At 32.3% G+C, this 26,375-nt stretch overlaps 2 protein-coding genes across 2 annotated transcripts in view; both read right to left on the reverse strand.

Moving 5' to 3' along the window:
• The window catches only part of LOC108748362 (exportin-7), a 9,347-nt gene extending 8,352 nt beyond the window's left edge, over positions 1–995 (reverse strand). Inside the window, exon 1 of the mRNA XM_018486476.1 lies at positions 797–995. The gene's annotated coding sequence lies outside the window, so the exon portion shown is untranslated. The remainder of the gene's footprint in view (positions 1–796) is intronic.
• Positions 996–4,739: 3,744 nt separating this feature from the next.
• LOC108748363 (beta-TrCP) lies at positions 4,740–25,442 on the reverse strand. Its single transcript, XM_018486477.1, has 9 exons — positions 24,529–25,442; positions 7,913–8,150; positions 7,602–7,788; positions 6,982–7,438; positions 6,513–6,886; positions 6,039–6,117; positions 5,726–5,906; positions 5,417–5,464; positions 4,740–5,271 (listed from the first exon to the last, which is right to left on the reverse strand). The coding sequence occupies exons 1-8, from the start codon at positions 24,580–24,582 to the stop codon at positions 5,454–5,456; spliced, it is 1,581 nt and encodes a 526-aa protein (XP_018341979.1). The 5' UTR covers positions 24,583–25,442; the 3' UTR covers positions 4,740–5,271; positions 5,417–5,453.
• Positions 25,443–26,375: the final 933 nt, after the last annotated feature.

Genomic DNA, 26,375 nt, shown 5'->3' on the forward strand with positions numbered 1-26,375 from the left:
CAAAGCTTCGCGGCTACCGTTACGCGGGTGTATCCCCCGGCGCGGTGGCGGCGGCGTACAAACAACGTACACGAAGATAAACAACGTTCAACGGCGACGCAGTCGCGCCCCAAAACGCGGCGGAGTCGCACTTTTTTTTTCTCATTTACATCGCACCGTGCGAGCTTTCACGTGACGCTCGTCGTAGGAGGAGTCGTAACCGGAACGCGCCGTCCACCAACAGCGCGATCAGCAATTTCCACTCGGCAGGCTTCACCGATTCTGGTACCACACAGTACACTGTGACACTATGGATCAGATGATTTTTCTGATCGGCCGTTAATTATCCGTTGGATCAGCCGGTTGTTCGCGTTCACAAGAAACTCCCTCAGCTTCGAAACGGAGAGCGACCAAACGGTGTGGCGCAGCGGCGCGCGATCGGCAACGATCTGCGATCAGTACTATCGGTAGGCGATCGAAGCGGCGGCGATTGAACCGAAACTCCGCGTCGTACAGTATCGTTTTGTCAATAGCGCGCGAGAGAAACAGGATTCCTCCTTGGAATAAGGATTATCTCCCGGCACGGCTCTCCCCGCGAGATTCGAGAAATCCGGCGAATGCGCGCGGACGCGCCGCACACTCGGTACGTATCCACGCACGCACGCATGCACGCACGCACGCACGCGGAAATCCGGCGCGGATTCCGCCGGCGGCTCGGCGGGTCGCGGCCGCTTGCGCGACGCCCGCTTTGTAACGCGATTAATAACGTTGCGTCACGCGCGGGGATGAGACGTGTTTATTCTCGTCGGCGACTCACCTGTTCGTCCGCCATTTTTCGCTAGTCTCGTATTATCTACAGTAAAGCCAGGATCACATGCCAGCCTCCGTCTGCGCCCGCCGCCGGCGCATGTTTACATCGACGTTCTACGTTGCACGCATCCTGCGCCTGCCTGTGTGTGGGTGTGTGCAAATGCGTGCCATCTTTGTTTTACTGGGCGCACTTATACGCACATGAAAATGCGCCCTGCGTGTGGATGATTTTTTTTTTATTTTTCAGTTTTTCGGCGACTTTGAAGAAATTTCAATTAATTTAAGATCGTGGTACACATTAAAAAAATTGAACAGTAAAACGTTAGCAGTATGCGAATTGACCGATCACAATAGAGATCGTAAGGTCATAATTTAACTGATTTAGCAAATCGAGAACATGTTGCGATTTCTTTACTGATTTCTCTATGCCATGATTCTTTGGATGCGTTCCGCGAAATGTACTGGCGATATTGAAAATCTATAGTTTACATTACACGCTATAAGTTTTTATTTGTATTATCCTATAACTTTTTCTTTGGAGCAGAAACGTGAAGTGAAAATTTTTGTACTGTACATGCACACATAAAAAAAAATTTTACTTTTCACGTTTCTGTCTTGGAGAAAAAATTACATGATTGACTCCCAGTACTATGGCATTGAAATATAGTACTACTTTAGTACAACATTTCAGTATACTGTTGAGCAGAGTTGATATATATTATTTTAACATTCATTGAACGAAGATAAATTAAATGAAGGACGTATTGCATTCTTATGTCCATTTCAATTAAAATACTCACAGATAACAAATATCCAAAATTAGGACATAAAACGTCCAAAAGATATCTATTTTATTTTCAATTAATTCTCGTTTACATTGTAAAAATTTCGAACTGTTAAAAAATGTATATGTGAAGTTCGGTAAATATTTTAAAAATATAATAAATAAAAATTCAAAAAAATTCAAATAAAATTTTAAAAAATATTTTCTAATTAAGTTGTAACTTTTCATAATGCAGTATCAATGATAAAACGCACTGTTCAAAGTGTAAATGCAATAAATGTTCAATTTAAACCCATTTATACTCTATAAAAAATGCTACTTTCGGACTACTTAATAACTGAACTTTTTTGGACAGCCGATACTTGAACTATCTTTTCTTTTGTAGTTTGGAATATCAACTTTAAAATATTGAAACATATTTTTCCTTTAAATTTTTTTTTTTCAGTTTTGCTATATGAAAGTGCATTTTTGTTGACTATAATTAGTTATAACGTTTATACAAAATTTTTTAAATATTTTTAAAGATGTTAAAATATGTAAATATCATTTAATAATTTTTATATACTTGTAAAAGTGATAAAAATGAAAGACCCATCATATGTAAAGTGCTAAAAATCATCGTGTGTACCAGAGGTTAATAAAATAATAAATCTAAGTACTTAACTCTTTTAATTATTATTTTATGATATATATATATATATATTGAAGTCCACAGTATTTAAAAAACTAAGCAATTTATGTGTAATACATTTGACTTATTTTCACTTATTGTTGAACTCGACTATAGAATTTCATAGCATGATTAAATATATGTACATCGTTGTATGCAGAAGGATAAGATAATAATGGATTTTATAAAAAATCCTCTATATTCTTGTGTAGGTATTATATTTCGAATATAGCTTTTGCACAGCCTTTGTATCCTCTCTAGTCAGTTATTCTCATACACGAAGATTCATGTCGATATTAACAATAAAGCATCACAATATCTTCTTAAAAGTATTTTTACTGGTATTTTCGACAATCGCAAACGCTCACGTTGCGATCTGATCGCAGTGCGTGTCACGATGCTCTTATAAGGTATAAATTCATGTAATTTCTTAACTATTACGTCCGATATTTTATATCTCCAAATATTTGGCTCTATTTTACACTCTTTATTGTATTTCTTGCTTGATTTTTTCGAAGATCAATTCGATGGATATATATTTTTGTAGAAGATGCAGCAGACTTTTTTTTCCACCCCAAGATCTCTTAGATTCCAATAAAAAAAAGACAAAAGATAAGAGAATATTTCCGTATCCTAATTAGGAAGACACGGTATAAGCAATCATATCTTTTAATAATACCTACATACGCATTATCAGATAGCGGAAAAATGATGAAGAACATTCTATGTTCATGTAATGCAAGAGTATGTTAATGTCTGACTACAATCACTATTATTTTGTCTATTCATTGAAACAAGTCGAAAACACAAGAATCTACATATGCCGTATTCCACAAAATTATGCTTGCTTGTGCATTGATATTGTATGCATGTGTATATATAATATGTATATACACACACACACACACATATACATATCTATATGTATATACTTCAAAATGATACAAATTCCCATCCAATTGTACTAATTTTTCAAGTTCCTAGGTTTGTACCCAGTTTGTAGACAACTCCTTAATTTCTCTTGTTTTCTTTTTATAAAAACATTGTACGAACGAATTGAGTACAAATATACGTTGTATCTGTATATATTTCATTTTTCCCTTTAGTTATGCGTTACAAGAGTAAACAAATTTTGTGTACTTTAAATGTAAATTTAGTATTGCCTTTTACGCGCATTAATATGTAAATTCATTCTGTATACATAGTTCGTATAAAATTTTGAGATAAACGTCACGAAATTATACATCGAAATCAAAATGTAAACATCCTTCTATAATCTTAATATAGGATTGAAACACTCAAATCATTGTAATATTACAACTTGAAATATGTATTATTATTTTCTGTGACAATTTGTTCTGTATAACTCATATTTATTGACAGATAGTTCGTAAGCGATTATATTACGTGGCATTTTCTACTGACCATAATTCACGCATATTTGAAAAACATAATTCGGTATTTCACCCCCTCCCCCTTCTCTCTCACTCGCTCTCTCTCTCTCTCTCTCTCTCTCTCTCTCTCTCTCTCTCTCTGTCCCTAGTATCTTACTTTCATATAGTTATACTAACACTGTGTAGCACTATTTAATATCAAATATTCAAAGATGTTTGCCTTTACTAACACTCAAAGTATTGTGTATATTATAAAACTTTAGTTGCATCTTACGCGTATAATGTATTGCATATATATATATATATATATATATACACATACATATATATACACACACATATATATATATGTATATTAGTAAATGTTGTTTACTAATATTATATTATATTAAACAAAGCATTAATTGCTTTATAATATCACAATAATTTGAGCGTGATGATGTTATTTAAACTGCATATGCTATATGCTCAATTATGTACATAAATTCAAATAAGCAATAAGTCTCGTTTATTTGTAATTAAGGTTTTTTTATATTTAAAGAGTTTTTTTTAATTTCAGTGAAATACCAAATTGCAAAAAATTTAAATTCCTACAAAGATAAAAAACAATTCACATTTTCGATTAACAATTTAGATAAATATAAAAATGAGCAACTTACGTGTACAAAGCGTGAATAAAATGAGTTAAACGAGATCAATGGTCAAGATATAATAATAGCGTTTCTTTTTCTTTTTTTACAATAATTAAGACAATTTTAGGATCGCACGCTATATTTGTTTCGATACGAATATAATAATGATAATAATATTTACATTCTGCAATAGTAATTTTATATTCTAAATGCAAATGGTATCATACCAAATGTAGGCTGTGCAGAGGTTGTTAGCTCTTCACTCGCTTTTTAAATAAGTTTCACAAAATTTAAATGCTAAAAAAACTATTATACATTCAATCAATAGTTTCTTTCGCAGTTCTAAACATGGGTACATAGCACTTTGTACGAGCCATTTAAAAGAGGGTGTAACACAATAATCCTCCCATGTAACAATTTTTTTTACACATTCACACAACGTAAGTACTCCAATCAAACAACATTTTACAATTTTTTTTATCTCATAAATTAATTATATAAAAAATCATTAATTCCTTTTACTATAATACATTTAATGTCTTATTAAGTATAATATCCAGCCTCCCTAAAAACGCTTCGCTACATTACGTATTGTAAGTCTTTCTTTTTTTTCATTTTGTAGGAAAATGGTCTTGACTTCTATCATGTCACAGAGCGTAGAAGAATTCCAGATATGGCCAAAGCAGACGACAATCGTTTACATCCATGGGATGTATTTATGCAGCTTTAAATATACTGTTTGTTCCTAAACGCGGTGCGTCAAGCGCATATATAAATTATAATTCTTAGTTTCACGTAAGTCAGTCCATTTTACTTTCCTATTTCTTGAAGAATTTTTTTGCTGTCCTAGCAAACAAATCAAAGTCATTAATCAACCAAATTTTTCCTTCAGATATTTTTGTATATAATTGCTGTTGTTTACATTAAACACTCATCATCAGATATTTCATTATTTGCGCACATTGTCGTGAACACATTGGATTCACTCACCTAACCACTTGTCTGAAATACAAAATCAATTGCGATTAATTCCACGCAATTTATTTTTTCATATATTTTTACTAGAATTATTATATTGTATTTATATTGAATTGCTTCTAGATCTTACCTGCAAGCGATAATCAAATAATTCATAAAATATACTTACAATTATATCACAATAAAGGAATCTCCGTATTGATGCGTCACTCAAATGCTGCAAATAAGAATAATATTTTTTATATTTAATAATCTGGAGACACAACAGTGTCTCGGCACTAATTAATATACACTGGAAAAAGAATCTGGTTGCATTAATTAAAATTCTGGTTAAAGACAGACAAATCAGAATTTTCTGAAATTTGAGTCTATAATTCTAATTTTGATTGATATGATCAAAATTTTCTGATTCATCCGTTTTTAACCAGAAATTTTTCTCAGTGTATATAAAAAATTCCAATTTTGGTAGCATACTTACGGGAAGGAGATCTAGTATCGGCTTGGTTCGGCGCTCCATCCATCGGCAGGCGTCCACTGCATACACTTCCGCTTGACGGATTGTAATTAAGAAAATCCCAAATTAATATCGTATCATCATGAGATGAGGAAACTATTTGGAACTCGTCAAACTGAAGACGAAACACACGCCCAGTGTGCTCCTATAATAAGAAATATAAATAAGATTAGCAATGAATGAAAATTATCATTCAATAGAGCGCTTGACAAATTGCTGACTAAATATAATATATATAAGAAATAAGAAAATACGCGTGTGTACGAAAATATCTTACCACTAAAGTGCGTAAACATAAAGTACTAGCAACAGCACGAGGATCAAGAGCGGCTACAAGATCCCAAACTTTGATTTTTCTGCAAAATACAATAATAAATACGAGTTTAATTACTCATGAGTTTGTAAAATTATAGTGCGTTCTTAAAACAAAATTTGCATCTTTTAATTCCACTATGAATTATCAGTGTAAAATCTAATATGAATATCAATTATAATGTAGAATTATTTTTTTTTTGTGTACATTAAACATTAGTACGTTATAAAAATAAAAATTATATTTTATTTTTCTAAAAAAGTAGGAATAAAATATTTTATAATAAGTGTGTGTGTGTGTGTGTGTGTGTGTGTGTGTGTGTGTGTGTTTGATGCATATATACATATATAAATTTTCTAATTGCTTATAGCTATGATTTCACATTGCAAACGTAGAATTAAAATCAGAATTGAGATATTTGGATTTTGATTTACCTACCCATCATAAGCACCGCTGACGATGTGTTTACTATCGAATCGAATACATCTCACTAATTCTTCGTGCCCTTCTAAAACACGTAAGCAAGCGCCGCACTCGATGTCCCACAGTCGTATAGTATTATCACTACTGCCACTAACTACTAAGCGATCTCTATATTGCAAACACGCTATGCCGCGTTTATGTCCGTTCAACGTTCGCACAAATTCGCAATTAGAGGTGTTCCATACTTTGATAGTCCTATCACCACTGGCAGAAACAATATATTTTTCATCAAAGTCAACTACGTTCACTGCCGCTCTGTGCCCTACTAATACTCTTCTCAACGCAATTTCTGTCTGCGATGTCATATCCCAGACTGCTATAGAACGATCCTGGAAATGTTATGGAATAATTATTGTCAGTAATGAAATCCAATTAAATGAAAATTAGAAAACATGTCAAAATTCATCGCTTCTCTTTGACTGACCTTTGAGCAAGTTACCATCATGCCATTGTTAAATCTAAGATGCAGTACTGCCTCACAATGATGAATTAATGTGTTAACCATTTCGCCTGTAGTAGCGTCCCAAACTCTCACGGTACTGTCCGAGGAACCGGATATTATAGCCTTATCATCATACTGTAAACAAAGCACAGAACCCGTATGGCCTGTCAACACCTTGATACACTGTAAAGTATTTCTGTCCCAGATCTTAATCGTGTTATCTCGGAGTCCGGAAACTATCTTCTGATCGTCATATTGCAGACAATAAACGCCTTTAGAGTTCTCGCTACGACAATTGATTCTTTGAAGAGTGAATCGACCCATTCTCCAGTTGTTCTCCATACTTTCGATATCTTTGACAATTTTTGGGTAAAGAGATCTGTAGAAATTGTGATTGGGATGGGCCTCGCCTGGTTTCGGTTTAAAAAGATACTGTATCCTGAAAGTAAAATTCACAAATTAAATAAAAAGAAAATGTAAAAAAATATTTTACGTACATTTTATATGTCAGAATGTTAAAATGCTTTGTGTCCGTATCATATTTATGTTTGTTTGTTACAAGTTTTGTAGTTTATACACATATATCATAAATTTTCACTCACCATCCTCTCCTTTCAGCTAAACCTCTCCAAACTGAATTCGTTCGAACTTTACGTTCAATCAGCTTCTTCCAAAGCATTCCTTCACTAATAACCCTATGCCATTCCTTGCATACTAGTTCTGTAGAAACAAGTGATTTTGCGTCAAGGTAAGACAGAATATTTTCTGCCACGTGGTCCAATCCTTTTTCTGTAAATCATTCATTTGATATTGTTAAAGTCGTTAAAGATGCAATTAGAAATATCATTCAGAACGCGCGCAAAGAGTGTATAAAAAAATGTTGAGCGTAAAGCGTACGTGTCTGATTACTTACTCGGCAAAAGTGAAATAAAGTTTCTCTGCAGCATCGGTTTTAAATACGCGTTGATGTGTCCGTGCTGATAATGACACATTCGTGCTAACAGCTGTTCGACAAACTGCACTTGTTCTGATTCGCTCCATCTTTCGAACAGTTTCATACAGATTTCTTTCTCCTGTCCGTATTGCGTAGATGCTCCCGTAGATGGTTCCTTTTTACAACTGGGATCGTACAGTACAGTCGTCATTGGATACTGTAACAAAATATTAATGTTTACATCTTTAAATATCAGAATGTGCCATTTTACAAAAAAATCAAAATACAATCTACAGAATGATACTTTTATATATACAGAAAAATAATACTTATATATATATATAAACGATTATATTTTCACAAGACTTTTTCATTAATAAATTAAAATTAATCAAAAATAAAATCATTGACATTTAATTATTATATACGCAGTCTCTGTCGTGGAATATATCATGCCTAAATTTTTTTATTAACATATTTTATACATGCGCATATACTTTAATGACGTTTGCTTTTATTGTATCAGCTACGTAATCGGAGCGCAAATAAACGTGACTAAGAATATCACACCGAGTACAATGTGTATTATCGTATCGATGCACACATCGTTGTTTCCCGATTAATCACGCTGTATATATCGGAATTAATGAGTTGTAGTAAAGCATATACACTCAAAAACGTTTGAGAAAACCTAATACATTCAAGTAATCATTATTCCAAAATCAGCAAATAAAATATGCATTATATAGTAACACTACAATTAATCACATCATAATTATTTTATAGCAAAAGTATTATAAAAATATCTAAAAATTAAGTGCAAGGTTAAAAAAAATATATCATAATTACTTCATAGAGCATTTTCAAAATAAATTATCTAAATCGAAAAGAAGTCTCATCATTCCATTCATCTTAGAAAAATTAACATATTTAAAATCCAATAAAAGTAAATGTATGTTTATATATTCAACGTATAAAATTTAAAAATAACGTATGAAAATTGCACTTTTTAAACCATAAATATATTTTGTTTTATTATTTATTTTCTTTGACAAAGTATATGTCTACAAATAAAATAAAATTCAATATTATGCAAATATATACTTATTCCAATAAAATTAATTTTTTTAAATATTTCATATTTCGTAAACTAACTGCTAATGGCTAACGACGCGACTGCAATTTTCGTAATTTTATAACGTTAACAATTGAGAACAATAGCAGGAAAACGTTAATATTATCGCGATATTAAGAAACTTAAAATGTCGAAAGACATGATGTAAAACAGTGAGAATTTTATTCTATCATGTTCACATATCTATGCTGCGAAGAACACCTAAACAAATCGCAAATTAATGCTGAAAATGCATTGTTATCAATATACACATACAAAATAGAAATTATAGGATTATTTTTTAATTATATATTCATAGTATATTATATAATAATCTCCTTGAGAAAAAAGAAATGGAGATAATCGATTTCCTGCCAAAGAGCAAATTATTTTCGTTAATCTTTCTTATTTTTCGAGAAATAACAATATAAATAAATCGTAAAAATCAGAATATGCTAACCGTATTTCACAAAAATTATCAAACAGCTTATTTAGATTTTCCTCAGATTAACTGTCGGATTAGAAATATCATCGAGACATTACTCAATAAATTATTAATGTAACAGAAGAAATATATATCGTCGATAAAAAGAAACTGGAGTAAATTACATTTTGAAATCTACAAAAATTTCAGTAAAATTTAATAATATATGTCGCCTTATAGAGAATAACCTGATAATAAATAAACTGTAGACGATAACTCTATAATTCACATCAGATTTCAGAATTTAACAATGGTATGTATCGTATATTTTGATAAATGTATCTTCAATTCTTCAAACATTATTCGTATTATATAGCACACGAAATTACAAATGGATTATTATTCTCAATTTTAACATAAATTACAGAACATGTAAACTTTATTATTGAAATGCTTTTCCTATTACGTACATAAAACCATATTATTCACAAAATTTATATGCACAACATTATAAATAGATTATTATATTCTCAATTCTAACATAAATTACACATCATCTAATCAAAGTGGACTTCATTATTAAAATACTTTCCATATTATGTATACAAAATTAAATTATTCAAAAAAATTTGTATTACAGAATCAAAAGTATTTAGAAATTTTATTAAAAAATTGTACGTATAAAAATTATGAAAAATATTTGATTGAACAACAGAAATTCATGTGTAACAAATGTACATTAAATTATACATGTCGAGATATAATAAAGTATAAAATAAAATTGCAATTCTGTTCGGAAATCTAATATGAATTATAGATAGATCCGTTTGAGGTGAGCTTAAGAGTACATTTGCAAAACTAGAATCGCGGACGCGTCTTGAGATAGAGCGAAGTACCGGGTTCTTGACCTCTCTCGCTCCATTCTCTCTCACTCGTACATCGTGTATACCAGGGCTCTTATAAATTAAATCGTTTACGCGCGTCCTGGTTTTGTGCCGAGCATCTTGTCTTTCTCGTTAATACCATAATCACCAGTAATCATATTTCAAGCGATACGCGGATAAACAGATATTTTTCAAGCAATTTTAATTATCTCAACAAAAACGAGATTTTAAATTCTTTTGGCATAGATACACTAAACAAAACTAAACTCGATCAATCCGTAAATGTAAATACACAATAACTAAATAAATAAATAAATAATAACGCTGACTAAATACGATCTAAATTTACACGATCGTCATTAAATTTTCTAACGTAGCGATTCAAGCACATGATTAATCAAGTTTTAAACAAAAATTTTTCTATATGCGACACATAAATGTGCACAAAACGCATTTTTCACGAAAGAAAATAGTCGTATACGTTTACACTTTCACTGTTTGCATCGTCCTTATCATCCGTATTTGTTCGTAAATATTCAATAATGTTAAACACATTGTAGAGGATATTGCAAGAGTATCCTTCGATAAGTATAGCTGGAAATAGAATGAGATGATGTAAGAATTTATTGATCAAAATGATCTTCGTATGCTTTATTAAAATCTTTCCTATAATTTCAGTGACACGTTTAAAAATTGTATTATATAAAGTAAAAGAGAGAAAAACGAAAAAAAGAAAGAAAAGAGAAGAGTGAATTAGCAAGACATACTATATAATATTATTTTACATGACGTGCTAATAATATATAAAAACAAATTATATATTACTTTAGATCTATATTATATTACTTTTATCTATATGTTATATAATAATATACAAAAGATATATATACTATTTATAAGTTATTTATACGTTAATAATGTATAAAAGATATACTATTTTATATATTATATTAATTGTATTGTAAAAAAAATAAAATGAATATTATATATTTCGTACCTGATATATTTAATATGAATTACAATGACAGAAAAATGAGGAATGAGTGCACATGTATTATATATAGGAGAAATCGGGGTATCATAAGTCATCATATCATATAATTGTTATTGCTTTGTCGTCCGTACTTCGTATCGAATAACAAATAATCAACTCTATTTTCTCGAGGACACGCCATTAATGGTTTTTGTGATGCAAAAATAACTGTTTAATTAGAAATATTTTAATAAAATTATTTAATTTAGAAATTTTATGTTTTTACACGTATTGAAGGTGAAATGCAACTTTCTACGCATCTTTTCTCAATATATTACTAAAACATACAAACATCCTTTTATATCTAACTTTTAAATACTTCAATAAAATTATCTTTCTTTTGTGTAATATTATACGCAAAAATATAATAAAAATTAATTTGTCTATAGGTAATTTCATGTCAACTTCCTGTCAAAATTGCATCGGAAATCACGCGTTGCCAGTATTCGATTAGATTAGATCAGATTAGATTAGATCAGCTAATTCGAATAAATGCCGCGTAGCAACTCGTGCATTATCGTGTTAATATAATTTCAATTATGCATATTTAACACTATTTCACTCTAGAAATAAAACTATACTTTTGAAAATTTAAACAGCTACCAAAAAAAAGATCCGACGAAAAAATAGGTTCGCATACATGAATAAATTATGTTTTTCTCCTTCGATATCTCTATCTTTCCTTAAATATAAAATTATCTCTTAAATTGATTTACTCCTTTTCGAATATAAGTATGTATCTTTCTAACAATTAAAAGATCTTTTTATGGAGCCAGTTGGACGAAGCGTTATCGGATTTTTCGGTTTCATGTGCAACAGATCTTATAGCGATCAAATAACGAAAATCCATCATGGAATTGAAAGGAATCAGACAGACGAAACCGAGTCGGCGATATTTTTATAATCGAAGGATTACATTTGCACGTTCGTGGAGAAAGTGCATGCACCCATGAAGAATGGAGATGAGGAATGCCACAATCTTCTATGTATGATTATTGAGACACAGTAAACAAAAAAGAAGCCTATTATGCGAACGCCACGTCAGTATTTCAAATAGCGTTTGCAGTTCCGTTTCACGCCGTTTCTCAACTTCGCTTGACACAGCGTTTTGCACAAGGTGCCCCAGAATCGGCGGAATCATGGACACGTAAGCATTCGTCTCTCGTGAAATTTCCGGTTGATCTTTGTCAGCGAAAGTATATTCGGTGTTAATGCCTCTTGAGTTACAAGCTTTGCAAATAATGCGCTTTTTCGCGACATTTAAGCTTCGCAGACTGAATGATATAAAACGCGTTAGATTCTCGAAGTTCTCCGAAATTTATTATGATCACGTGTCAAAAGAGGAAAACGATGCCCCCGTCGACGCTTTTTGCGAAAACCGATTTCAAATTTTTACGACAACTTATATAATATATATAATATAACTTATATAATATTCTGCGTCTCAGTAATTCTGGGACATCACGTAAAATGTCTCTTCACGTACAATATACATGTCGAACGTGTTTCTACTTAAGTGTGTCATACGAGATATATAAAAATTCGTTTTTATATCTTAAGATCGTTGCCGATTTGTAGTCGGTGTACAATATAATACGAAAATGTATATTTCGCGTCTGACCTACTTGCCGCGTCTCCCCTACCTCAGGAAGTGAAAACCGTCATAAAAGAGCCATACCGCGTTAAACACTTGCTAATGAAAGCTAAACTCTCGCATCGCAGAAACGGCGATCGAGTAGCAATTCGTTTTACACAAGTTTAGGCTTCGACAAGAGCTATTGACGGAATTCAAATCTCTAGGAATAAAAATCCGACTCTATGATCTTCCTGATATTTCCAGATTGGGGACAATGCCATTTTTCTTCTAAAAAGACTCTTGAAAAGTTAAATTTGTTAATAAAAATTGAATTCTCACTTCGCGAAGAAATGGCGATCAAGTAGCAATTCTTTTTACATGAATTAGGTTTCGATCAGAACGAAATTCGACTCTCCAATATTTAAAGCATCGAATTCTGTAACGATTTCTCCATTATTTTCAGTATTATTTTCTAAAAAGATGCGTAAATTAAAACGTAAATTTATTATTCATATCTCTAGACATTTTTACGTCGTCACAATATTTTTCGTTATTTCTCTCGTTAGTCACCGTTCCGGCCAGCGTTCGGCCAGAGTTCGCACTTCAGAATGGTTGCTTTATCCGGGCTGAAAACCGTATTATCGTCGACCTATTGTGGGAACCCTCTTCCGAAAAGCAGTTGTTCGCGCAACAGTTGTCGCCACTCCGTTATTGTAACACGATACAGAAAAACGAGTCTATCTAGCGGCTGATGCGCGGCGGTGCGATCACCTGAAAATGCTTCAAGTGCTCCCGGTATAACGGTATTGCGAACTCGTGTCGAATCTACGCTCTCCTGACTCTTTTGTCTTCCTGGGATGTCCTCCGCACACCTCTTGACATGGTCAAAGTACGAGTATACTGAGTGTTCGATAAGAAACGATATGTAGAACGAACGCAAATTGATTGGCCTTTATTAAAAATACAAATAATCTTTCTCCGAAAATCTAATCATAAATCGGCCACTCTGATTTATGATTTATAAAGATTCAATATTTTAATAACTACCACACATTTTCTCCGTCCCTCTCTAGAAATCCTTCTAGAGATTAAAACAGAATATTATATAAAAAAAAAAGTAAACATTGAGTCTTGTAAATTATATATTTCTTTTTTAAAGCTTTACTAAAAGCACGATTTATATTAATTTTTTAATATACAATGAGTGAAACAAGTATTCATATAGGGAAGGTATTTTATTTAAAGAACCTTATTTTTTAAAAGAGTAAATATTAATTAATAATTGATTACAAAGAATAAAATAAATTTTATATTCCTCAAAATTATTTTACTTAAAAAGATATGTAATGATTAAAAAAAAAATACATAATCTAAATAATAAGCGAAAATAAAAAATTATATTATTTGTACAAAAAATATTCGTATATAATCGAAAAATTTAGCTTTAAGATCACGAACATTATTGATTATTTCACGAAACTCTTTTGTTTAGGACAAAATTCATTAATAAATTGCTAATTAATATTTTCTACAAATAAAACTTTTTTTATGAAAATCTCCCCTATACGAATACTTTTTGTATTTACTGCATATATAACTATATAACTTTTTTAAAAAAATATTTTAATTTCTGACAAGAAAAGTCATCGCCGCAGGCATCAAAATTTATCTATTATTCCGTATATAAAACGCTAAATAAAATTATTAACACAGAGATATGTACACAATGTACTTCTTCCCTTTTAAAAACATTCGTACATTTGGTTTCAATACATTTCCTCTCAGTTCTATAACTGCTTAATTTAAACGACGCGTTTAACTGTTTATATTCATAATAACATCCGCAGTACATGCTAAATGAATTGCTCACACATGATTCCGACGAAACTCCGTTGATCTTTTAAATGCTTTGAATGCGCATTTATAAGGGGAAGTAATGTCGCAAGACTGAAATGTACGATTTCGTAGAATGAATCACAAAATAAATTTTTGCCCCGTATATTCGCTCGTCTATTCTGGCACAAAGAGGTCGACAACTTCTGAAGATCTAAAAGATGCCGACGGGACCGCGTCATGACGAGAAGCTAGAAAGCGTAAAAGAAAGATTCAAATTAACAATAGTCTGACTCATCGTACAATTATCAAAGCCCCTAAAATACTACTTGCACTAAAACAGGTATTGAAAAGTTCTCAAACTTACTAAGACAAATTCTCTTTCAAAAGGAACCGAAAAAATGTCTAAGCAAATAAAAACAGTTAGTTATTACAATACTTTAAACCTTTCGGATTACGAAACAGAACGAATACTTGCAGCACGAATATCTCACAGGGATTGAATTATTGGGATTATGTCGAAATCACGTTCCTTATTGGGATTGTGCCGAATGTGATTTAGAAATAAAATTTTAACAAGTCCGAAGAGAATAACACAATAACAGAGTTACAAATTTTAACCCTTTTGCCACAGTCTGGAAAAGAAAAGTGTTCTTTTACAATGTGTCTTTGACACATTGAATTCAAATTAGCGAGCAAAAAATATTCTAAATTGACATCAAGGTTCACCTGATTCACATCAGGTTCGAAAAAATGAAATTAAAAGTCCAAAAGAACACGTCTTGAAACATCTTTAAAAAATAATATTATTAATAAACGTATTATAAACTTAAATTAAAGCTTGAATATTGTATTTAAAAAAAATATATTGAATCTTTCACTACAGACATCATCGAACGTCCAGCAAAGATATTGTAGTTTTCCTTTTTAATTATGTCTATTAATGGCTTTATACAAATTGTTCACACTGCAAAATTGAAAAATCATAAAAAAATATTTACTTCCTTAAATAATATAAAAAATTATACATTTAATCATTAAGAAAGAGTTAAATTTAGAATTGATATTTTATAATTATTTTATTTTATTTTATTTTAAATTAATAAATAATTTTCTCACTTCACGGTTTTCCTTGACTTTATTATAGTTTCTTATGATATTAAATGCAGTCCTGTCGTTCTATGCTATATATATGTTTGTCCTTAAAACGAAAAAGCATTAAAAGTTCAATGTCTGCGTTTGCAGTGAGATTAATTTTTATTTTAAAGTAGGTACAATGTTCAAGCTTTAATTTGAATCCTTTTCGAAGCATATCAGGTTTACTAGTAAATTTTCAAAAATGATCGAAATATTTCTGTGTTTTTGAGAGATTTCAACTTCATTTTTCTCAAAAACCTGACATGATAGAACATTTTTGCTTGTGGATTTTACGCGTTAAAAGTTATTTAAAAAAACCTACTTCTCTTCAGACAGCACAATTTAAGAATATCTTTCTTGAAAACAGAAATTGTTTAAACATGATAAATAAAAAGATCGATCATCGAGTTCACTAGTGATTCCGTATCGCGAGTTCAGGGTCAGATTCTCTCTCTCTCTCTCTCTCTCTCTCTCTCTCTCTCTCTTCTCGAGGTTGTCTTTTATCTCGACTGGCTGCTTGAAAAGGAATACACGTCCAAAAGTGTATATGCAACAAAAGTTTTGCGCATCCAAAGATGTGCGCAGGAAAAGTTTTGCGCGTTCAAGAGTATAGGTAACAATAGCTTCGTGCATTTAAAAGTATATTCGTAACAAAAAATTTTAATCCCGACTCGAACGATGCGATACGCCTAAAAAGGAATACTCCTCTTGCACATTTCTCTCGCGGCCGTACACATGCGGATTTTACATACATGCGTCATTACGCAAAAGCACTGGCGAGAGGCCGTGACTTCCCGGTTATTTATTATCTCTCACCGATACAATACAAATAAATATCTGTCTCGTGGATGGGAAGTCGAAGGGTATGAGCAATGGAAAAATCTAAACTACTCGGACTAAACGGTGAAATTTGCCGTTATCATGAACGTGCTTTTTTCGACAGTTCACTAGACGTAAAGTTCATTAACATCGACAGGTCACTGAGCTAGAATAAACAATAACTGCGAAACACGAGATTAGCATCTGTACGTTGTTATTGCAACTCGAGATAAAAGTAGAAATAGAGTAGAGTTGCCTAATGCGACTGATCGTCTAAATCGTATCAATATTTTAAATTATAATATTATTTAATACAAGTAACATTTAGTAACAAAAATATGAAATAAATAAGAAATTAATAATATGAACAAATATTTAATAGGATGTATACGTCTTATTTTGCGAATGTTTAGTCGCATTTTAACATACGTATTTGGCAACTCTCCCCTAAAGTTGCTGAAATAGTTTCTTTCGAATGAATTTTTAGATTTTTTTTTACAGAGAAGATCCTTCTTCTGAAGTCTGTAAATCTATTGCAAAATATATTTTTGTACTGCAAAATATAGGAGAGGACATATAATATTCGATAGATAACTTTTATAATTTATTTACCAACTTTTAAATCAGTCATCTGGAGTTTTTACATCTTATTATAATTTTTATATCTTAACAGCGAGAAAATAAAACTTACAGTTAGACATGGCAATTTTCTTTATTGATCAAACCTTATACTCTAATCGAGAATTCTGTTTTTATTTTTCGTTTTACTTTTTTAAAAAAATATAATAATGTGTGTGTGTGTGTGTGTGTGTGTGTGCGCGCGCGCGCGCGCGCGTGCACTTATTACTTCAATGTTTATATTGTATTATGTACAGGGTTTCCCGAAATTTTTGCCAAACGCACTTGTGTAGATAGAGCGGACTAAATTCAATCGAAAAGTCTTCTACCATTTTGTAATTTTCGCAATAGTTAACACGATATTAATTTAGTAAACAAATTTTAAAAAGACAAACGTTTCTACCTTACATGAAGTTTATTCTCAATGTTAACATAAAAATCGCTTTAATGAAAAGTTAAAATTAAACTGGAATAAAAAACGTGTAATATATTGGATGATTACTTATAGTCGCATATGTTACACATTTTTTATTCCAGTTTAATTTTATCTTTTGACTAAAGCGATTTTATGTTGAGAATGACCTCGTGTGAGGTAGAAATGTTTGTTTTAAAATTGATCTATTAAATGTATTGTTTGGCTCGTAGCTCTTATTTTTTTATATTTGATTTTTAATCACTTCAGCCGTTTTCTTATATATTTTAAATTTTAAAGATATTAATTATTAAAAATTGCTGAATATTAGTTTTCAATAATTTTTTATTCAAATCAACTTCAAACTTTACAGAAAAACAGTGAGAGAAAAAATTTGTTTATTTCCTTTTCATAAAGTTTTGAGAATTTCTCCAGAATTTTTTCATAATTTTTTAGTACCATATTTTCTCATATTGGTAAAAAAATAGTTGCCAATAAAAAAATGCAGTGCTGCAGTATTAAAAAGTTGATAAAAAATTCTGAAAAAATTCTTAGAATTCTATGAGAAGAAAATAAACAATTTTTGTCTCTTGCAATTTTTCTGTAAAGTTGATAATATTTGAGAAAAAAATTATTGAAGATATTTGGCAATTTTTAATAATGAATGTCTTGTTAACTATTATGAAAATTGCAAAATGGTAGAGAACTTTTCGACTCAATTTAGTCCGCTCTATTTATACAAGAGCGCTTGGCAAAAAATTTCGGAACACCTTGTAGATATAAAAAAAGATCTCAAATATTAAATTTTACAATAGTACAATAGATAAATAACAGTGACTAATAAATTAATAATAGTGAATTAATTAGATAAGAACATCCTATTAGTCGTTTGGTTAAAAAAAGTTAAGTAACAATTCCCGAATTAACATAATTGACAAGATGAACCTTAGAAAAGTAGGTACTTCATTATAAACAAAGGGGTAAAAGATTCTTAAATTTCCATATTGTATAGTCATTTAATTTACACGGCAAAGAATATTACATGTATACATATATATACATATAATTTCGATGATAGAATTACGGAAAAATGTCCGAGCTGGAATATCAACTTGTATCACACATTAACCAGTTGAGAACAATATTCGTGGATATTGACGTTGGTAAATTCGCGCGACCTTCTAGCTCAAGGATCACAATCTGTTCCTTTCTTTCTCTTTATTGCAATCATATAGCACAATGGAAGCGTTCGTCCGCGCGCATTGAAATAGCTTTCGTTGTTTATCAGACATATACGGAAATTACGAAGGAGCACACTAAATTGCAAGGAGCACACGCACAGTCAAAGATAAAAGAGTCTCTTATCTTTGAAAGTTTGATAAAGAAAACTATTTTTGGGTATATTTTTTGAAAAACACGTAATGGTGATTTTCATAGACTTTTGTAAATGTATTCTACACACATATAGAATTAGTTTCAATAAAAATTTGATAAAGATGTTATTTTCTTAACGTATTCTCTTTAAAAGAAATATTTCAATACTAGTTAAAAAATATCATTCGAATTGTTTGCCGCCTCTCCTGTCAATTTTTTCTCCTTAGTTAGTAAAATGAAATGTAGCGTGTATTTTTCCATTGCGGTAGAATACGCGAGTGTGCGTGGCTGACTCGTTTAGGGCGATACATGATTTATGAGCGCAATGAGTGTAGGAGGGACCGTCGTCCGAGCGCGGGATAAGAAGTCGTAGGTGCACTTCCGGTGCGGCGTTGCTTTACAACTAACATGCGTAATTACACGGAATAACGACTGTTATCGAGGCTCAGTCCAAACGCTCGCGAACTGCTATCGCGTGCACGTGTAATAGCGTAGAGGCATTGTTTCGTTGTATGGATTAATTGCGAGCGGCTGGGTCGCTAATAAATCTGTCGTAAATTACAAGAAGCGAACACGACGGGATTGAGAAGCGTGAGCGGACGTCCGGGAGACGAGCGAAGCAAGAAATAAATGTCGTTTAATAATTGACATTCTCGTTAGGATAGGAGGGAAAGAATATTTACGTTTAATTTATTATTTTTAATTAAAATTAAAAGATGTTTAAAAATTTAGCTATTATTAGTTTTATATTCATACTGAAAAATTTTGCTGAAGAAAATTTGGCTAGATACAGATCTGAAAATAATTTTGCAGGAATTTTAAATATGATAAACGGTGTTGTAAAATATTTATATACTCTAGCAATCAATTTTATCGTCCTATCTAATTGTTTGATGGTCCAGCAAAATTATGTTTTAGATCTATATCTAGCTAAATTTTTAGATTCTTCAGCAAAATTGCTCTTTCAGTGCAATATTCAGTATTTAGTATTTATTTTGTTTTTTTGTTTTGATTCTTTGATATAACATATGACATATAGGGTATCTGTTAAGTAAGGTCGGAGCAGCATTGGGGGTGTAGAATAGGTCAAGAGGAACAAAAAAGTCTTACCATTTTGTAATTTTTGCAATAGTTAAAAAGATATTAATTACTAAAAATAGTCTTCTATAATTTTTTTCTCAAATACTATCAATTTTACAAAAAAATTATAAAAGATAAAAATTGTTTATTTTCTTCTCATAAAAACTAAGAATTTTTTCAGAATTTTTTATCAACTTTTTAGTACTGCATTTTCTTATTTTTATTATCATGAGAAAATACAGTATTAAAAAATTCTGAAAAAATTCTTAGAACTTTCTATTCTACGCCCCCAATGCGGCTCTGATCTTAAAAGATACCCTGTATATAGATAAACATGATTAATTAAATGTATTAAGCAAGATAAGATGGAAATGTGTAAATCTAAAAATATAGATTGTATACTGGAAGTCATCTTAAACCACAAGGCAAAAATTAAAATGAATAAATAAATAACGATTAATGTTCTTTGCGTATTAAAAGCATAGAAGGAATCCTTTTGAAAGAGGCCGTGTTAAATTGAATATATCTGTTTTCTTTTTATATGATAAATAGAATTACAATTATGTCGAAGCGAGATAGATAAGACTCATACCAGTCCGCATAATGGACGAATTTCATTTCATGCGAGGCAGATAGTTAATTATGTTCATTGCTATCAATGTAAGTTAACTTTAATTTCGGCATTTAATTTATTCTATCTTATTTTAATTCTTAGACTTAAAAAACGAAAGGTAAGTTAAAGTTAATTTAAATATCGATCGAGTAAATATAACTCGGAACTGTTAAGAGTTATATTTACTCGATCATGTCCATTTCTCGAGTACATAAGTCAATATTAGAAAAAGTGACAAACGCAGATAAGAGTATGCGCACCATCATAAAGTCGTAAATCACACGACAAGATCGAAACGAAGAAAGTAAAGGACGCCAGAGACAAAACATTGATTACAACTGAAATATCGATTTTCCAACGACCTGATTCGCGGGACAATCGGATTCCAGCTGCTAATCGGACGTGTCGCGACGTGACGTGTTGCTCATGAGACACTGTCGGATCTATTTGTTCTGTAGCTGTGCATTTCCTCTTGTGTTTCTAGATCTGCCCGTTTCACTTGCACTCTCTCGTATTCCCTACTTCCAATGAATATATAGAAAAAATATATATATATATATTTCAAATATCCACACATCACGATATATAGGACGACTATTGGAAAGTTGCTGAAATTAAACAGTTATTTTGTACTAAATGTACAGAATGACATGAACATAATAAAATGAATTCATATTTTTTCTATAGAAGACACCCGTCATTTTTATTAGCATGTAGCGCAAAACTCATGTATGTCGACTTACTGTAAAAATAAATAGGTATTAGAAAAGCTAAAAGGTTCAGTAATATAGGTTGGCGTGATCTTGATATAAATGATCAATGCCGATAAAAAAAGAAATTTATCTAAAATTTTTCATAGGCATAATTGTTGCAGTTATTACTATTAAGGAAAAATGCATTGAACAGTTTTCAAAAGCGTCTTAATTATCGCAAAAATTCAAATAATCATTTCGAAAACACACGTACGTCACTGAGACATGCAACCTAATTGTTGAGTTTTTTTTACTATAATACTTATTTTTGCATACTTAAATAGTTTTTAAGTATAAGTATTAGTTTTAAGTATACTAAAATTTCTTCTATACAGTATAGCACTTAATTCATTTCATTTTCACTCGTTGCAAAATAACAGCTATTTAGTTTCAGCAATTTCGTCATCCTATATACACATGTGTACCTCAAAAATAAATATCTGCCTGGTTTCAGATATGTGAAAGGAGAGACGTTGAAAGGAGAAAAACACAGGTACGAAAAATGTAGGTAAAATGAATGATCCTTCTATTATCAGGAGACGGTAGAACGTCTCGGGTATCATAAAGTATAAGACGGATCTTCGAGCCTTGCAGGAAGGTATTAAAAGCCAAGAGGCGCGTGAGAAGCGCGATTAGAAATCGCCATCTTTCCATGGCAGGAAGTTTCTGTCATGAAGAAAAGAAAAACATTAAATCGATTTAAATAAACTACGACATAAATAAGTAGACATAAACCGCAGAGTCATTCGCGTTACTGAGCGTAATTGGCTATTTTTTCACACCAAGACGAACAATCAATCCGGCGATACGCCGCGCCGTCCGGCATGCAAGAAGGAAAACTGCTATCTAATGAGCGTCAAAATATTTGTAATACCTACTGGTGCGTACGTTACACCGCGAGTTACTATCGCATGATCACGATTGATCACGATTGATCACGATCTATAAAAGGCTTCGTGCCAAAGATTGAATAAAATATGACTCTTGTTTAAGAGTGACAGATTTTCACCCTTTTTAAAGTGAGATTTACTCTTTTAAAATGAGATTCACTCCAAAGGAGTAAATCTCACTTTAAGAATGAAAATCTGCCACTCTTGAACAAGAGTGGCCGTATTTTCACTCTTTTTTCAAGACAGGCTAAATTTTCAGTCTCTTCGAGTGAGATTTTACTCCACGAGATTTAGAGAGTAAGATTTGAACTAGAATCCTCGAAATCCCTCGAAAGAAGATCCTTGTGGAAGGTGCCTTATATAATATATAAAACATTACATACAAAATAACAACGATAACAACGGAATTATTTTTCTTACACTCTAAAAAATTGTGAATTTAACACCATGCGGTGCCAGTAGAGTCTATATGTATAATAATTCTCACACCGTGTTGGTGTTAATATTAATAATTAATTAATTATATAGATCTGTATCTATACTGAGAAAAAAATATAATCAATTTTAATAAATATTTAGTTCAATACTGTCAACCAAACATTTACTTAAAGTTATATTAAATACAGTAATATTAAATACAGTAAATATTTGTTCAATAAAAAAAATGATTGTTAAATCAAAATAACATTTCTTGTATCAAATAAATATATCTTTATATTTAATAAATATTTAATTGATAGTATTCAACTAAATTTTTATTAAAATTGATTATATTTTTTTTTCAGTGTAGCTGAATTTTTGGATATTTTAACAAAATCGTTCTTTCTGCGTACATTTATTGTAGATCGCAAATTAATGCAGGCTGAGAGAGGAGAAAAATATTTAAAAAAATAAAGATTCCCTACACTGAAAAAAAAATTGTTCAGTTAACTAAACACATTTAGTTGTTTGCAGATTTGGTTAATTCAACAAATTTTATTTAATTGAATTCAACTGTAGTCTGCTTAACATTGAACAATTTGTTAAGTAAACTATAGTTGAATTCGATTAAATAAAATTTGTTGAATTAATCAAATCTACAAACAACTAAATGTGTTTAGTTAGTTGAACAATTTTTTTTTCAGTGTAGAACTCTAGACAATTCACCGAGAAAAAAGTTGTTCATTTAACTAATTTAACTTATTTTGTCTTTCTTTCGCTGAAGAATATACGTTTTTAAGACAAACATATTATATTATATTTACCTTAAATACAATAAACAATTTTTTCTCAGTGTATCTCGGCTGAATTTAAATAATTCATCTTTTTCTAATTCATAAATTAATCAAATAAACAATTAATTTAGTCAAATGAACTTTTTTTTCAATATTACAATTATCTCGGACGTCTTTGGAATTCTTCTGGACGATCCAGGACGCTCTAAAAAAAAAAGAAAATGACAGTGTTCAGAAAAAAGAAAACGGATGGCAACCCTAATCGTCCTTCCACCTTCGACCAGCATGTAAACAAGCAGAGACACGTCATTGCCGTGACTGCCAATACATCTTCCGCATTTAAAGGGAAACGAAGTTGCGATGCCTCCCCTCCCTCACTTTTTGCGGAAACTCGAGCAACAATGCAACAACTTCGTTTCCCTTTAAACGCAGAAGACGCAACAAAATGGAAAGGTAAGCGTGACCAGAGTAGAAATCATAATTCCGAAAGCGCGATTCCGTCGATTCAGGACAGAGCTTCGTCGTGTCAATGCGACGATTATTCACGGACGTCAAACGACGAATGCTCGAAGGCGTGCTATAAGGCAGGAATTCCCGATTTAAAAAAAAAAGATCGTGCTTATTCACGATCTCGAAATTAAAAATCACGAGGCGTCGGAACGGAGACTGAAGAGTCGGGACACGTGCCGACGATTCGACGGATCGGTCGCGAGAGGGCATAAGATGGCGGTAATTTTTTCTCTTTTCCCTTTTTTTTTCGCGCGTGCGAGACGAGGGGAGAAAACTTCGGCGAAGTCGCGCTGTGGTTCTTTCAACACTCACCTGCAGACTTGCGTTTGCGTCGTCGATAATCTTGTCCGTTTCCATGTTGATCATCTTACTCGCGTGACGTCCGTTACCTGTGGCCTGGCGCTTCGCGCGCGCCGAGGTATCGCGAATAGGCGATGATAGACGGGATTCTGCTACGGGGCGATCGGGGCGATCGCGCGACGAGAATGGCCGGGCCGACGGGATGTGTCGCCGCGGCGAGAGAGAGAGAATCACGTCGGGACAACGTGGACTACAATTGCATTCAATTGCGAACGCAACGGCGACGGCAGGGAGGGTGCGATGACGGTTCTCGTTACGAGTCCTCGCCGTGCATCGCGGCGAGTCGACGGGGCAACATTTCTATTAACCAAAGCACAACAGCTCGGGAGCGTAACAAACTATGTCACTTTGACTTGTACACACGCCCGTACGTGTGAGTGTGTGTGTGTGTGTGTGTGTGTGTGTGGATATACAAGTCGATTATTAGCGTGCCAGGCGGACACCTCCTTCGGATTCACGGTTGAACGCTATATAAACGCGACGTGAACCGCACGATATCACTAAACACGGTGGTCTCAGGTCTCCCCTTTACCTCGGCGCCCTCGACGGCGAGAGCAAGGGGAAAGGGGGAGGGACGAGAGGGAGGGTGTCACGATTCGAGACTTGCTCGTGGCGTGAACTATGCCGAACCGAACTGGCAACTACCGAGCGACAAACCGTCAAACGCCGTGCGCGCCGTGTACGGCCGCGCGGAAAACGTGACTCGCGATCCGAGAACACGATTCGAGATAACACGCAAACGTTCTGGTACGTACTGCAACGTACTGGTTTTCCAAGACACGTCCTCGTGAAGCGGGACGATCCCGCAATTGGCCGACGGCGGCGGTGGCGGCGATGCGGACAGAACGCGGTGGAACGCGGCGTTTCGACGTTACGTCGGCGCGAGAGCGACAACGCCTGCCAACAGTGCCAACACACTGCTCCGAATAGTCCGAATTGACTACTCCGGACTGAACGATTCGCGCGCCATCATACTACTTTCAAAATGGCAGCCGGCGCGCGATAAAATGCTCAGTTTAAAAACGTTTAAACGCTTTTTTTGTGTATGAAGCAAAATTTCAAAATTTCTTTACAAATCTGTGTTTTTAATTGCGGTACAATAATTTTATGGCAATCAATATCAAAATGCTCCTTTTATTTAATCCGCGGTAACAAAAAAATCTTAGAAACATTTTTTAAAAACGATTTTGTAGAAAAAAATTTTAAGCTTTCACGGCCGACAAAGTGAGAAGAAAATTTCCCATTTTTGTCCAACTCGTAGATTTCTAAATGTAAAAATTACTAAACTTGCAGAAAGAGCAAAGTGATCTTTAAAATTTTAAGCTTTGAAATCCTTTTTTTTTTTTTTTTTTTTCAATAAAATTTTGTTCATTTTTAACAAACTCCAGTTGCTTGAATTTTGAAAGTTCATAACGCTGAACTTTTATTACGATTCAATATATATATTTTATAAATAAGAACATATTTTTTCACAGTTATTAGATAATCAAACTTGAAAGATAATAAAAATTGCTGTTTTAAATTAAAATTAAATATTATCAGTTCTTCTAAATATATTTATCCTATGATTGAACTGCCTAATTTCGTTTGAAACGAATCTATTTTGAAGTACGAAATACTCCTTTCACCGGCAAACAAAACTGCATCCTGATAAACATTTTGTATTTAGAAAAAAATAATTGTATGTTTATAATTTTTTACTGTGCGATTAAATTTTTTATGCTTTTATTTTTTCTTTCCTTTTTCTTTTCCCAATATTTGAACATACTAACAGTAAAAAATCTGTATTTGATATATAC

Source organism: Trachymyrmex septentrionalis, unplaced genomic scaffold (assembly GCF_001594115.1).
Source record: "Trachymyrmex septentrionalis isolate Tsep2-gDNA-1 unplaced genomic scaffold, Tsep1.0 scaffold22, whole genome shotgun sequence".
In the NCBI taxonomy this organism is placed as follows: Eukaryota; Metazoa; Arthropoda; class Insecta; order Hymenoptera; family Formicidae; genus Trachymyrmex; species Trachymyrmex septentrionalis.